We start from the raw sequence: 14,789 nt of genomic DNA, 5'->3' as shown, positions 1-14,789 counted from the left end.
GTGTCAGATATTTATAGGCTCGACGTACCTTTTGGTATCCCCGAATAAATTTAGAAAGCGTTGCCTCAATTTTGTGTATTTTAGTAGCAGTAAGCTCCAGTGGTATTCCCCGTATTAAAATCAAAATCGTAGGGAATATCTTCATCTTGATTACATTTATCCTACTGATTATTGTAAGATGTAGATTATTCATGTGTCTCAACTCGCTATTTATTATTTTCAACACTGGGTCAATATTGATCACCCAAAGTTTATTAATTTCTGCTGTTATTTTGACCCCTAAATACGTAGCCGTCTTAACTACTCGACGGTCTTGGAATCGGTAATTAGAAGAGCAGATAATGTGCGTTTTAGTTTTATTTAGAAGATAACCGGATTTCTCCACAAATTTTGCTGCCATAGTTTCAATTTCTTTAATGGCCGTGGTTCGGTCGTAATTATCGCAATATCATCTGCCTACGCTAACATTTTCTTCTCATAAATCTGTTTTGTAACTGGTTTAATCAACTGGTTGTGTAATATACGAGTAATAAAAGGATCTAAATAAAATGCAAACAAAGTAGGAGAGCAGGGACAGTCTTGACGCGTACCTCTGGCAATTTACCTTTGCGATATCCAAGATTGAGATAACACGTCTTCTATGGTCTGTGGTCCCCCTGCCGGAACAAAGCCATGTTGCCATGGTGATATAAGGGCAACAATAGTCTTTTGTAATAGGGCGGGCATTATTTTTGAGAAGACTTTTGCATCATTTTAAAAGCATGCGTTGAATTAACAACAATGCAATACATAGGCATGTTTTCCCCTGAGCTGGACACGATTGGCTGCTTTGCGCCAGCGCAGGCACCCTTGCGTCATGTTGCAGGGGTGCCAGCGTTGTGGGGATGATTGTGTTTGTGCAGGAGAGCACTCCGTCCTGAACAAAAACAATCATTGTTTCATTTCACTACAGAATGTAGAACGCATCGAAAGAGGCACAGGTCAGGCGTCGGATTCTGGCGCATTTCCAGCTTTATAAAATGTTAGATGGATGCTGCGTGGGGACACCTACAGGAACACATATGGAATGCTCTTTCTCACAGAGTAATGCGTGAAAGGGGCCCATATTTACAAAGCCTTGAAAAGTCGGGCAGGGTGACTTTATGTGGCTTTGTATATATGGGCACGCCCATTCTGCAGCCAGTGCATTCAAAAAAATGTACGCACCGGCAATGGGCCTGCAAATGATGCCCATAGTTTAAAAAAATACCTCTGTTAATAAAATAAAGGGTGTAAGGAAGAAAATGAGGCTAATTTAAAACTTAATAACCCTCTGAAATCTGAACACATAGCACCAAGAAGCAAACTCCATTCATGTTGGTATTCAAAAACCTGAATGAAAAAAATCAAAATATAGGGATATGTATACACTTTTGAAAAAAGCAAACTGTTTATATTCTCTAATACTACCTAATAAAACAAAATAGTATTTGGAAAAAAACTTTCACCGACTGTAGAAGGAAACACAAGAGAACTTGAAGATGTCAAAAATAACGCAGGCAGTAAAAAGTATAAAGGAATATTTTGTCAATAGAAACAAATGGGAATCTGAGAGAAAAAGAAAATGTTAATATTAAAAAAATACTTATAAAAAGTACATAATGCTTCAAAATTATAAAACCTTATAGAACAATGTACTAAAGTTATATTTTTGTATAACTGTATAAAATATTTAACAAAATACAGTGTTTGTATAAGAATTTAATATATAAAGAGTTGTAAAATTATATACTGCATGTATTTAATTTGTTATGTTACTTTAAAAAAATGTATATGATGTTATTTTTATGTACATCCATAGAAAGTAAATACCTGCAGCCCTGTAGCCTTAATTTTCCACTTCTAGCACACTGCTTGTACTGTTATTAACAGAACTGAAAACAAAATCGTAAAAAATAAATTCGAACAACCCCTAAAAAACTAATGACAGGCCCAAAAATATTAAAACATCCTAACTTAATACTCTTCCCACTTTTATTCCCCATAACCCTAACATCCCCATCCTAACACTGCGCATGCACACATAAAACACATAAAATTATAAATTCAAAGTTCAGAACCCTGAAAATAAATACTCAGTCCTCACAAGAAATACAAACCGCTACCGCCCCAAAACAATACCCTAAAATGAATACACTTCCTACCCTTATTTCCTGTAACCCTATCATCCCTCTCATAACATTGTACCTGAACAGTTAACGCCCCAGTGCCCTCTTGAAACACACAAAAAAATCCCTTCCTACCCCATACCACCACTATGCCTTGATATCTAAAAAAACCTCTTATTACCCCTTACCCCATCTATCCCTGATCTTAATAAACCTCTCACTACCACTTACCCTTCCCAGTCCTACCCCCCTAAAAACCCTTAGTACCCCATAAACCCCCTTATAAATGCCTACCTTATTTTACTTTGTAACAACAGAATGTGTTGTAAGGACTTGCATTACTTCTGGGTTTGTGTTATATAAACGGTGTGCTATGGGCCTTTTCATTGATATTGTCTTTTCCTTCTCTACCTTTGATTTTAGTGCATTTAATTTGTGTTTAGTTTCGTTTTGCATTAGCTGTGTTCTGCGTTCATTGTGTGTCGAACCTCTGTACTATTCTTTGAAGTCATTGAGCGTGGAGCCATGTCTCTGATATCAGCTCTCTGGATCTGCCTGTGGATCCAGATGAATCAGGGTTTCATCCTTCCTCCAGAGTGAAGTTCATTCTGCTGAATCCAGATGGTATGCTAAGACTCTTGAACATCAGCCGTGTTTCAGCTCTGATTCTTTTAGTCTCGTCTGCAGCTTTAAAGCCCTATTGACCTTTCAGTCCTTCAAGCTGTTGTACAAGTTGAATTTGTGGTGTTTGGGCCTATTGAGAGTTTGGCGGAAAGGATAAGGGTATCCCGCCCGCCGTATCACAAGTGCATTACAGCCTATAGTGCGGTATATCCGCCACATTTGTGACTAAGGGCCCTATTACGATGACGGTGAGACTGCTACCAACAGCCTGTCAATGGTGGTCTCACCGCCATCGTTTGCATGTTTTATGCCCGCCATATTATATTGGCGGGCGGAACCTTGGCGGGCAGAAAGCCTAACCGCCATGCATCCGATTGGCACCTTGAGCCCGTCAGTCCAGTGGAGGGCATCGCATTCCCTACAATGGCGTCAGTGCCTATCCGGGATTACGAAGTCCCTTTCCGCGTGCCTGTTTATGGCAGGCCACCTTTCCCCGCTGTCCCTAAGCTGTGGGCATTGGAGGGCACCTATCTTGCCCCCCGCATATCCCTGCACCATGTGCCCTGGGATATGTTCAAAGTGCATTTTTTGCTTTGCGGCGGGTGTTGCAGTCAGCAGCACCGGCCGCAGCACAAAGAATACACAATGCGACCGCCTTGTAGGCGGTCGCATCATAATCCCTATAATGGGACTGACGGCTAGTCGAGCAATCCCATTTCAGATAGGGTGGAAGGCGGACATCAGTTCGCCTGCCATCCTAATCGGGTCCTAAGTACCTCATCCACCAAAGTCTAAATCAGACGGTGAGTCCTACAACAGATTCACTCTCAAGCTGTGTCTCTGACGCAGACGTGCCCTCCGTTAGAGGTCTTCCTCGTAGACTTCCTACGGGCTCCCCATTAGCCCACCCTCGTTAACATACATGTTGTTTACTTGGCCAGCTTGGTTTTCTCCTCCTCTTCTGCCCTCTACAGGCATGTGTGTGAATATGGCACCGGCTTATCTTCAGATCTGACAGTGATTGGGGGCTGTTTTAGGCATTGCATGCTGGCAGTTGTGCTATAGATGGGCAATTGAAACCATGATTTTTAAGTGCTTTATCGAAGGGCAGACTGTCAATCAATGTCAATCAATGTCAATCAATGCCCCTGGCCTGGTCACACCTCAGTTTACAAGCTGGACTTTCCACTCAATGTCAAGCTCTCTCTGGCCCGCGGGTCCGAGGGCTGCAATGGACTCTTAATGACTGCAGGACTTCTTCAGGAAAATGTGTCCCTTGTAAATAAAAAGCAGATGGGGCTTCAAGGGTCCTCACGAAGGTACATCCATACACCACCCTCAACAAACTATAAGTCAATGCACATGAATCCAAAACAATGATAATCGACAAACACCTGGCCCCTAAGCAACAGCCCTGTTGAGAGGGTTAGGGGGGTTACACATATCTGGGGTGATTATTGACCCCTGCGGCTCACTGCAGAGGCATTGCCAGGACTCCGGCTCTTATCTTTCTGTATCAAACCTTCAAGGGCCCCATTATTGACCCCCGCGGCTCACTGCAGAGGCATTGCCAGGACTCCGGCTCTTATCTTTCTGTATCAAACCTTCAAGGGCCCCATTATTGACCCCTGCGGCTCACTGCAGAGGCTGTGCCCGGACTCCAGCTCTTATCTTTCTGTATCAAACCTTCAAGGGCCCCATTATTGACCCCTGCGGCTCACTGCAGAGGCAGCGCCAGGACTCCGGCTCTTATCTTTCTGTATCAAACCTTCAAGGGCCCCATTATTGACCCCCGCGGCTCACTGCAGAGGCATTGCCAGGACTCCGGCTCTTATCTTTCTGTATCAAACCTTCAAGGGTTCCATTATTGAACCCTGCGGCTCACTGCAGAGGCTGGGCCAGGACTTCAGCTCTTATCTTTCTGTATCAAACCTTCAAGGGCCCCATTACTGACCCCGTACATGACGATTCTAACGGTGAAGCTGATCCAACAGCCCGCTCTGCTGTGAAGCTCTCCCATAGGGAGGCAAACACTCTTTATGAAAGAATTACAAACACTTTCAAGATGCTACTTCTTTTACCAGGATCTGTGTCCCCAGCTCAAGTCTGCTTGGAGTTTGGATCATAAAGCAAGATGTACCAAGGGGAGGAGCTTTCTTAAAATGTGGTGTCAAGCTTAGCTCACCACAAGAACAGTCTCAAAATAAACTGCTGTGGGCTGAAATAACCAGCTGTGACGCACATCTTCCCAGTAACTTCACTGGTTTTTAAAAACTCCTGAATAAAACAGGATCCGTGGAGCTGCCGGGATCTGCAGGCACTGACGCAACCAGCAAACCCCTGATGGTCCTAAATACTCAGGATCGGATTCACAACCTACTTGCGACACTTTTGCGCCACCATTGAGTCACTTTTGGAATGAAGCAGTGGCGTAAAAAATGCAGTAAATTTACAACAAGGCGCATCTAGGGACGTGTGTCACTTTGTAAACCCTGAGTCACGTTATACCTGTGTCAGGTACAATGTATGCAGGGAGTGGCATTCCCTCGCAGGAAAGCCTTGTAGACGTGACGCAGTGAAATCTACAAGATTTCACTGCGTCACTTCTAGGACGCCACTGCGTCAACACCTTACGCCTGCTTCAAGCTGGCGTAAGGCGCAATGCAGTACAATAAGAATAGGCCTCAACATGCATTGCTGGAGTTGCGTCGTGCTTGCGACACAACTCCAGCAATGCGTCACTTTTGGCCCAACAGATGCGTCAGAATTTCTGAAGCATCTGTCAAATCTTGCTCCATGGTGCGCCGTATTGTAAATACAGTGCATCCATGATGGTGCAAGGGTATCGCAGGCTGGTGCAGGGAAACTGACACTTCTCTAGAGATGCGTCAGTTTCTTGTAAATCTGCCCCACAGTTTAAAGTCCTGTCACTTCGGCCTCCTGTTGCCTCTTGCGGCCCCGTCCGAGGTGGGAAACAGGGAAGGGGGCGGGGTAAACCTCATGCCCAGACACTGTGACCACGCCGAAGAAACATGGACACATGTGCTCTGCATGTGTCCGGCCTTACTGATTGAAAGAAAGGAATGCCTTAAAAATCTGTTCCATTTACGACGCATACGAACTCGTCATCGGGCCGGCATTGGTTGCCTAAATCCTCCGGACTCCGTTTTAAACTCTAAGGGGCTTATTCAAAGCTCCTTGCGCCGCCATTGCATCACTTTCAACAAGGAAAAAAGCCGATGGCTCAAGGGGCTTGTGAATAAACCCCCAGTTTCATAAAATCTCTCTTGTTGGCAGTAAGGAAGCTGAGTAAATGAGAAACAAGCCTTCATAAAGGTTTATAGTACAACCAGCTGTGTGTTGGCGCTTTGTTTTTTAATACCAATGCTTTATTGTGTAATGATTGGAAGTATTCAATCACACATAACTACATTTGGAGTTTGACATCTCTAGGAAGCTACTTTTATTATCCCCTCTGAGATCCTAATATCTGTTCTTGTTTACTGAGCCCCTCACATCCTGAGCTGCTGATGTTCCCAGAAGCCTCCTCATGATTCCCAGAAGCCTCCCCATGATTCCCAGAAGCTTCCTCATGATTCCCAGAAGCCGTCTCATGATTCCCAGAAGCCTCCTCATGATTCTCAGAAGCCTCCTCATAATTCCCAGAAGCCTCTTCATGATTCCCAGAAGCCTCCTCATGCTTCCCAGAAGCTTCCTCGTGATTCCCAGAAGCCTCCTCATGATTCCAAGAAGCCTCCTCATGATTCCCAGAAGCCTTCTCATGATTCCCAGAAGCCTCTTCATGATTCCCAGAAGCCTCCTCATGCTTCCCAGAAGCCTCCCCATGATTCCCAGAAGCTTCCTCATGATTCCCAGAAGCCGTCTCATGATTCCCAGAAGCCTCCTCATGATTCTCAGAAGCCTCCTCATAATTCCCAGAAGCCTCTTCATGATTCCCAGAAGCCTCCCCATGATTCCCAGAAGCTTCCTCGTGATTCCCAGAAGCCTCCTCATGATTCCAAGAAGCCTCCTCATGATTCCCAGAAGCCTTCTCATGATTCCCAGAAGCCTCTTCATGATTCCCAGAAGCCTCCTCATGCTTCCCAGAAGCCTCCTCATGATTCCAAGAAGCCTCCTCATGATTCCCAGAAGCCTCCTCATGATTCCCAGAAGCCTTCTCATGATTCCCACAAGCCTTATCATGATTCCCAGAAGCCTCCCCATGATTCCCAGAAGCCTTCTCATGATTCCTTGAAGGCTCCTCGTGATTCCTAGAAGCCTCCTCATGATTCCCAGAAGCCTCCTCATGATTCCCAGAAGACTCCTCATGATTCCCAGAAGCCATCTTGTGATTCCCAGAAGCCTTCTCATGATTCTCAGAAGCCTTCTCATGATTCCTAGAAGCCTCCTCATGATTCCCAAAAGCCTCCTCATGATTCACAGATGCCTTATCATTATTCCCAGAAGCCATCTCATGATTCCCAGAAACCTTCTCATGATTCCCAGAAGCCTCCCTATGACTCCCAGAAGCCTCCTCATGATTCCCAGAAGCCTCTTCATGATTCCCAGAAGCCTCCTCATGCTTCCCAGAAGCCTCCTCATGATTCCCAGAAGCTTCCTCATGATTCCCAGAAGCCTCCTCATGATTCCCAAAAGCCTTCTCATGATTCCCAAAAGCCTTCTCATGATTCCCGGAAGCCTTCTCATGATTCCCAGAAGCCTTCTCATGATTCCCAGAAGCCTTCTCATGATTCCCAGAAGCCTTCTCATGATTCACAGAAGCCTTCTCGTGATTCCCAGAAGCCTTCTCGTGATTCCCAGAAGCCTCTTCATGATTCCCAGAAGTCTCCTCATGCTTCCCAGAAGCCTCCTCATGATTCCCAGAAGCCTTCTCGTGATTCCCAGAAGCCTCTTCATGATTACCAGAAGCCTCCTCATAATTCCCAGAAGCCTCCTCATGATTCCTAGAAGCCTCCTCATGATTCCCAGAAGACTCCTCATGATTCCCAGAAGCCTCCTCATGATTCCCAGAAGCCTTTTCATGATTCCCAGAAGCCTCTTCATGATTCCCAGAAGCCTCCTCATGCTTCCCAGAAGCCTCCTCATGATTCCCAGAAGCCTCCTCATGATTCCCAGAAGCCACCTCATGATTCCTAGAAGTCTCCTCATGATTCCCAGAAGCCTCCTCATGATTCCCAGAAGCCTTCTCATGATTCCCAGAAGCCTTCTCATGATTCCCAGTAGCCTCCTCATGATTCCCAGAAGCCTTCTCATGATTCCTTGAAGGCTCCTCGTGATTCCTAGAAGCCTCCTCATGATTCCCAGAAGCCTCCTCATGATTCCCAGAAGCCTCCTCATGATTCCCAGAAGCCTCCTCATGATTCCTAAAAGCCTCCTCCTGATTCCCAGAAGCCTCCTCATGATTCCTAGAAGCCTCCTCATGATTCCTAGAAGCCTCCTCATGATTCCCAGAAGCCTCCTCATGATTCCCAGAAGCCTTCTCATGATTCCCAGAAGCCTTCTCATGATTCCTAGCAGCCTCCTCGTGATTACCAGAAGCCTCCTCATGATTCCTAGAAGCCTTCTCATGATTCCCCGAAGCCTCCTCATGATTCCTAGAAGCATCCTCGTGATTCTCAGAAGCCTCCTCATGATTCCTAGAAGCCTCCTCATGATTCCCAGAAGCCTCCTCATGATTCCCAGAAGCCTTTTCATGATTCCCACAAGCCTTCTCATGATTCCCAGAAGCCTCCTCATGATTCCCAGAAGCCTTCTCATGATTCCTTGAAGGCTCCTCGTGATTCCTAGAAGCCTCCTCATGATTCCCAGAAGCCTCCTCATGATTCCCAGAAGCCTCCTCATTATTTTCAGAAGCCTCCTCATGATTCCTAGAAGCCTCCTCCTGGTTCCCAGAAGCCTCCTCATGATTCCTAGAAGCCTTCTCATGATTCCCAGAAGCCTCCTCATGATTCTCAGAAGCCTCCTCATAATTCCCAGAAGCCATCTCGTGATTCCCAGAAGTCTCCTCATGATTCCCAGAAACCTCCTCATGATTCCTAGAAGCCTTCTCATGATTCCTAGAAGCCTCCTCATGATTCCTAGAAGCCTCCACATGATTCCCAGAAGCCTTTTCATGATTCCCACAAGCCTTCTCATGATTCCCAGAAGCCTTCTCATGATTCCCAGAAGCCTTCTCATGATTCCTTGAAGGCTCCTCGTGATTCCTAGAAGCCTCCTCATGATTCCCGGAAGCCTCCTCATGATTCCCAGAAGCCTCCTCATTATTTTCAGAAGCCTCCTCATGATTCCTAGAAGCCTCCTCCTGATTCCCAGAAGCCTCCTCATGATTCCTAGAAGCCTTCTCATGATTCCCAGAAGCCTCCTCATGATTCTCAGAAGCCTCCTCATAATTCCCAGAAGCCATCTCGTGATCCCAGAAGCCTCCTCATGATTCCCAGAAACCTCCTCATGATTTCTAGAAGCCTTCTCATGATTCCTAGAAGCCTCCTCATGATTCCTAGAAGCCTCCACATGATTCCCAGAAGCCTCCTCATGATTCCCGGAAGCCTCCTCATGATTCCCAGAAGCCTCCTCATGATTCCCAGAAGCCTCCTCATGATTCCCAGAAGCCTTCTCATGATTCAGAGAAGACTCCTCATGATTCCCAGAAGCATCCTCATGATTCACAGAAGCCTCCTCGTGATTCCCAGAAGCCTCCTCATGATTCCCAGAAGCCTCCTCATGATTCCCAGAAGCCTTCTCATGATTTCCAGAAGCCTCCTCATGATTCCCAGAAACCTCCTCATAATTCCCAGAAGCCATCTCGTGATTCCCAGAAGCCTCTTCATGATTCCCAGAAGCCTCCTCATGATTCCCAGAAGCCTCCTCGTGATTCCCATAAGCTGTCTCGTGATTCCCAGAAGCCTCCTCATGATTCCTAGAAGCCTCCTCATGATTCCCAGAAGCCTCCTCATGATTCCCAGAAGCCTCCTCATGATTCCCAGAAGCCTCCTCGTGATTCCCAGAAGCCTCCTCGTGATTCCCAGAAGACTTCTCATGATTCCCAGAAGCCTTCTCATGATTATTAGAAGCCTCCTCATGATTCCCAAAAGCCTCCTCATGATTCCCAGCAGCCTTCTCATTACTCCCAGAAGCCATCTCATGATTCCCAGAAACCTTCTCATGATTCCCAGAAGCCTCCATATGACTACCTGAAGCCTCCTCATGATTCCCAGAAGCCTCTTCATGATTCCCAGAAGCCTCCTCATGCTTCCCAGAAGCCTCCTCATGATTCCCAGAAGCTTCCTCATGATTCCCAGAAGCCTCCTCATGATTCCTAGAAGCCTCCTCATGATTCCTAAAAGCCTTCTCATGATTCCCAGAAGCCTTCTCAAGATTCCCAGAAGCCTTCTCGTGATTCCCAGAAGCCTTCTCGTGATTCCCAGAAGCCTTTTCATGATTCACAGAAGCCTTCTCGTGATTCCCAGAAGCCTTCTCGTGATTCCCAGAAGCCTTCTCATGATTCCCAGAAGCCTTCTCATGATTCACAGAAGCCTCCTCATGATTCCCAGAAGCCTCCTCATGATTCCCAGAAGCCTTCTCATGATTCCCAGAAGGCTCTTCATGGTTCCCAGAAGCCTCCTCATGCTTCCCAGAAGCCTCCTCATGATTCCCAGAAGCCTCCTCATGATTCCCAGAAGCCTTCTCGTGATTCCCAGAAGCCTTCTCATGATTCCCAGAAGCCTCCTCATGATTCCCAGAAGCCTCCTCATGATTCCTAGAAGCCTCCTCATGATTCCCAGAAGCCTCCTCAAGATTCCCAGAAGCCGCCTCATGATTCCCAGAAGCCTCCTCATGATTCCTAGAAGCCTCCTTGTGATTCCCAGAAGCCTCCTCATGATTCCTAGAAGCCTCCTCCTGATTCCTAGAAGCCTTCTCATGATTCCCAGACGCCTCCTCATGATTCCTAGAAGCCTCCTCGTGATTCTCAGAATCCTCCTCGTGATTCCTAGAAGCCTCCATGTGATTCCTTGAAGCCTCCTCGTGATTCCTAGAAGCCTCCTCATGATTCCCAGAAGCCTTCTCATTATTCCCAGAAGCCATCTCATGATTACCAGAAACCTTCTCATGATTACCAGAAACCTTCTCATGATTCCCAGAAGCCTCCATATGACACCCAGAAGCCTCCTCATGATTCCCAGAAGCCTCTTCATGATTCCCAGAAGCCTCCTCATGCTTCCCAGAAGCCTCCTCATGATTCCCAGAAGCTTCCTCATGATTCCAAGAAGCCTTCTCATGATTCCTTGAAGGCTCCTCGTGATTCCTAGAAGCCTCCTCAAGATTCCCAGAAGCCTCCTCATGATTCCCAGAAGCCTCCTCATGATTCCTAGAAGCCTCCTTGTGATTCCCAGAAGCCTCCTCATGATTCCTAGAAGCCTCCTCATGATTCCTAGAAGCCTTCTCATGATTCCCAGACGCCTCCTCATGATTCCTAGAAGCCTCCTCGTGATTCTCAGAAGCCTCCTCGTGATTCCTAGAAGCCTCCTTGTGATTCCTTGAAGCCTCCTCGTGATTCCTAGAAGCCTCCTCATGATTCCCAGAAGCCTTCTCATTATTCCCAGAAGCCTTCTCATGATTCCCAGAAACCTTCTCACGATTCCCAGAAGCCTCCATATGACTCCCAGAAGCCTCCTCATGATTCCCAGAAGCCTCTTCATGATTCCCAGAAGCCTCCTCATGCTTCCCAGAAGCCTCCTTATGATTCCCAGAAGCTTCCTCATGATTCCCAGAAGCCTCCTCATGATGCCTAGAAGCCTCCTCATGATTCCCAAAATCCTTCTCATGATTCCCAGAAGCCTTCTCATGATTCCCAGAAGCCTTCTCGTGATTCCCAGAAGCCTTCTCATGATTCCCAGAAGCCTTCTCATGATTCACAGAAGCCTTCTCGTGATTCCCAGAAGCCTTCTTGTGATTCCCAGAAGCCTTCTCATAATTCGCAGAAGCCTTCTCATGATTCACAGAAGCCTCCTCATGATTCCCAGAAGCCTCCTCATGATTCCCAGAAGCCTCCTCATGATTCCCAAAAGCCTTCTGATGATTCCCAGAAGCCTCTTCATGATTCCCAGAAGCCTCCTCATGCTTCCCAGAAGCCTCCTCATGATTCCTAGAAGCCTCCTCATGATTCCCAGAAGCCTCCTCATGATTCCCATAAGCCTTCTCATGATTCCCAGAAGCCTTCTCATGATTCCCAGAAGCCTCCTCATGATTCCCAGAAGCCTTCTCATGATTCCTTGAAGGCTCCTCGTGATTCCTAGAAGCCTCCTCAAGATTCCCAGAAGCCTCCTCATGATTCCCAGAAGCCTCCTCATGATTCCTAGAAGCCTCGTCGTGATTCCCAGAAGCCTCCTCATGATTCCTAGAAGCCTCCTCATGATTCCTAGAAGCCTTCTCATGATTCCCAGACGCCTCCTCATGATTCCCAGAAGCCTCCTCGTGATTCTCAGAAGCCTCCTTGTGATTCCTAGAAGCCTCCTTGTGATTCCTTGAAGCCTCCTCGTGATTCCTAGAAGCCTCCTCATGATTCCCAGAAGCCTCCTCATGATTCCCAGAAACCTCCTCATGATTCCCAGAAGCCTCATGATTCCCAGAAGCCTCCTCATGATTCCCAGAAGCCTCCTCATGATTCCCAGAAGCCTCATGATTCCCAGAAGCCTCCTCATGATTACCAGAAGCCTCCTCATGATTCCCAGAGGCCTTCTCATGATTCCCAGAAGCCTTCTCATGATTCCCAGAAGCCTCCTCATGGTTGCCGGCCTTGGAGCTCTGTCTCATTGGGCACCAAAGGCTGGGAATGCGCTCCCTCCTACATCTGCATCACTTGTAGAACAGTCCCTTGAAAATTGAATTGTTAAACGCTGACCCAGGATGGTTCTGCTTCTTATTTTCTGTCTGCTCTGTCTTTGCTGGCGCCCGGAGTTCCTTTGGGGCAGCAGTTTGTAAATTTCTAAAGACAAATACACTGAAATATCCTTCTACAAGTTGCTTTGCTGATGTTTATGAATTTGAATCTGTGTCCATGAGATATTTACCATGTTCTGATTCTCAGATTTCAGGAGGAGATACATGGAGCATGTTGCAGAGCAGTGCAGACTGATAGAAGACAGGAACGCCCGGGTGGGTGAGGCGGTTCCACTGCAGAAAAGATACACAAAGCTGCTGATTGTCCAGAAGCATCGCGACGAGGAGGAGCGTCAGCACGAGGTCATGTCCCATGGATGGAGGCACACTGAGATATTGGACAGCCTGGCCCATTCCAAGCACTACATTTGTTTAGACGCTCTCTTCGATTACATGGAGGACGGGCACAGACCCAGGACCGTAGTCCTGCAGGGGCCAGCGGGCATCGGGAAGACCATCACAGCCCAAAAACTAATGCTGGACTGGGCTCTAGGAGAGATCTACCAGGGAGTGTTTGAGTACGTGTTCTACCTCAGATGCAGAGAAATCAATGAAGTCAAAAGCCACAGAAGCCTCGTGGATGTGATTGCAGCCTGCTGCCCAGACAGGACGGTACCAGCGAGCGCACTTCTGGCGGATCCCAACAAGATACTGATCATCATTGATGGCTTTGATGAGCTCAGGTTCTCTCTGGACTTGCAGGAGGTCCAGCTCTGCAGGGATCCATGGCAGAAGAATCCTGTGGAAGTCACTCTGAGTAACCTGTTGAGAAGAAATATCCTGCCACGGTGCACCATCATCATCACCACACGTCCGACCGCTCTGGCACGGCTCAAGCAGTGCATAAAGGCTGATCTTTGCGCTGAGATAATGGGATTTACAGAAGAGGACAGGAGGTTGTACTTCAAGGGTTTCTTTGTGAATGATGAACAGGCATCCCGAGCCCTCGCCGTGGTGAAAGACAATGACACCCTGTACACCATGTGCTTCCTCCCCATCGTCTGCTGGGTCGTGTGCACGGTCATGAAGCAGCAGCTGGACAGACGCCAGGACATTACAAACGCATCAAAGACCACAACATCTGTCTACTTGTTCTTCTTGTCCACTTTGTTGAGGGACCACAGTGGTGCTTCGGTAGAGACCATGCGAAGGAGCCTGAAGAAGCTCTGCTCCCTGGCACTCAATGGCGTTTTTGAGCGGAAAATCCTCTTCGATGAGGAGGACCTTACGCAGTTCGACCTTGAAGTGTCAGACATCCAGTCCCTGTTTCTCAATCAGACCATCTTCCAGCAAGACATTGATGTCTACGCAGCCTACAGCTTTATCCACCTCAGCTTTCAGGAGTTCTTTGCAGCCCTGTTCTACATCCTTGACGTGGATGTGGGCTCACTAAACCCTCAGAGAGATTTAAAGCAATTATTGCAGGAATATAGTGAGAAGACAAAAGGCCATTTAATGCTAACAGTGCGATTCTTATGTGGTCTGATCAACAAAGACCAAGTACGCCATGTGGAGAAATTCCTAGGGTGTAAAATATCTCCCAGCGCCAGAGCTGGCCTGGTAGAGTGGCTTCAGGAGCCAAAAGAGGAAAGCCTGCTACTGGAGGTTTTCCACTGCCTGCATGAGACTCAAGATGAAGAGATCACTTCCAGGGCCATGGACAATATTCAGAACATTAAAATACTAGAGTACGATGATAGTATAGTCAATCTGAAAGCAATTTCATTTTGTTTAAAGCATTGCCAAGGAGACAAGACTCTCGAAATGTCAGACATAAACTTCGGACCAAAAGCTCAAGAAATCATGAGGCCCGGGCTGATGAATTGCTCTACTCTCAGGTATGTGCCTCTGTATGTTACCCATAAATGTTTTATGTTTAGGTATGTGGCTCTGTGTATTACATGTAAATGTTCCACCTATGTAGTATTTGTGTAACACACTCCTAGCCAGAGAGAGTGGGGGGTGGTACAGAGTCAAAGACAGAGATACAATCAACATTCATTTTTGTGCCTCTTTGTGTTAAACCCACAGACTCTACATTCAGTTTTGTGCCTGTGTTAG

At 46.9% G+C, this 14,789-nt stretch overlaps 2 protein-coding genes across 2 annotated transcripts in view; one reads left to right on the top strand and one right to left on the bottom strand.

Annotated features, from left to right (window-relative positions):
• LOC147736959 (NACHT, LRR and PYD domains-containing protein 12-like) overlaps nt 1-14,789 on the top strand; it is a 769,506-nt gene that overhangs the window by 266,780 nt on the left and 487,937 nt on the right. The window contains exon 3 of the mRNA XM_086934203.1: nt 12,852-14,566. Coding sequence (XP_086790329.1) covers nt 12,894-14,566 — 1,673 coding nt within the window. The 5' untranslated portion in view covers nt 12,852-12,893. The remainder of the gene's footprint in view (nt 1-12,851; nt 14,567-14,789) is intronic.
• Nucleotides 10,232-12,490, bottom strand: LOC147736962 (uncharacterized). The gene is made up of 5 exons (XM_086922423.1): nt 12,216-12,490; nt 11,712-11,756; nt 11,019-11,357; nt 10,410-10,853; nt 10,232-10,307 (listed from the first exon to the last, which is right to left on the bottom strand). Exons 1-5 carry the CDS (start codon nt 12,488-12,490, stop codon nt 10,232-10,234), a joined length of 1,179 nt encoding a protein of 392 aa, XP_086778549.1.

The sequence above is a fragment of the Lissotriton vulgaris genome, chromosome 1_1 (genome assembly GCF_964263255.1).
Source record: "Lissotriton vulgaris chromosome 1_1, aLisVul1.2, whole genome shotgun sequence".
NCBI classification, from domain to species: Eukaryota; Metazoa; Chordata; class Amphibia; order Caudata; family Salamandridae; genus Lissotriton; species Lissotriton vulgaris.
Note: the sequence above shows the minus strand (reverse complement) of the source record. Positions and strands in the feature narration are given on the sequence as shown.

Bases quoted from the DNA above. Each gene is read 5' to 3' on its own strand.
- LOC147736962 (XM_086922423.1), bottom strand. From the start codon at position 12,490: ATGAGGAGGCTTCTGGGAATCATGAGGCTTCTGGGAATCATGAGGAGG. The intron at 11,757-12,215 runs GCTTCTAGGAAT...GCGAATTATGAG, and splicing joins CGTCTGGGAATCATGAGAAG to AAGGCTTCTGGGAATCACAA. The intron at 10,308-10,409 runs GCTTCTGGGAAC...GTGAATCATGAG, and splicing joins CTTCTGGGAAGCATGAGGAG to AAGGCTTCTGGGAATCATGA.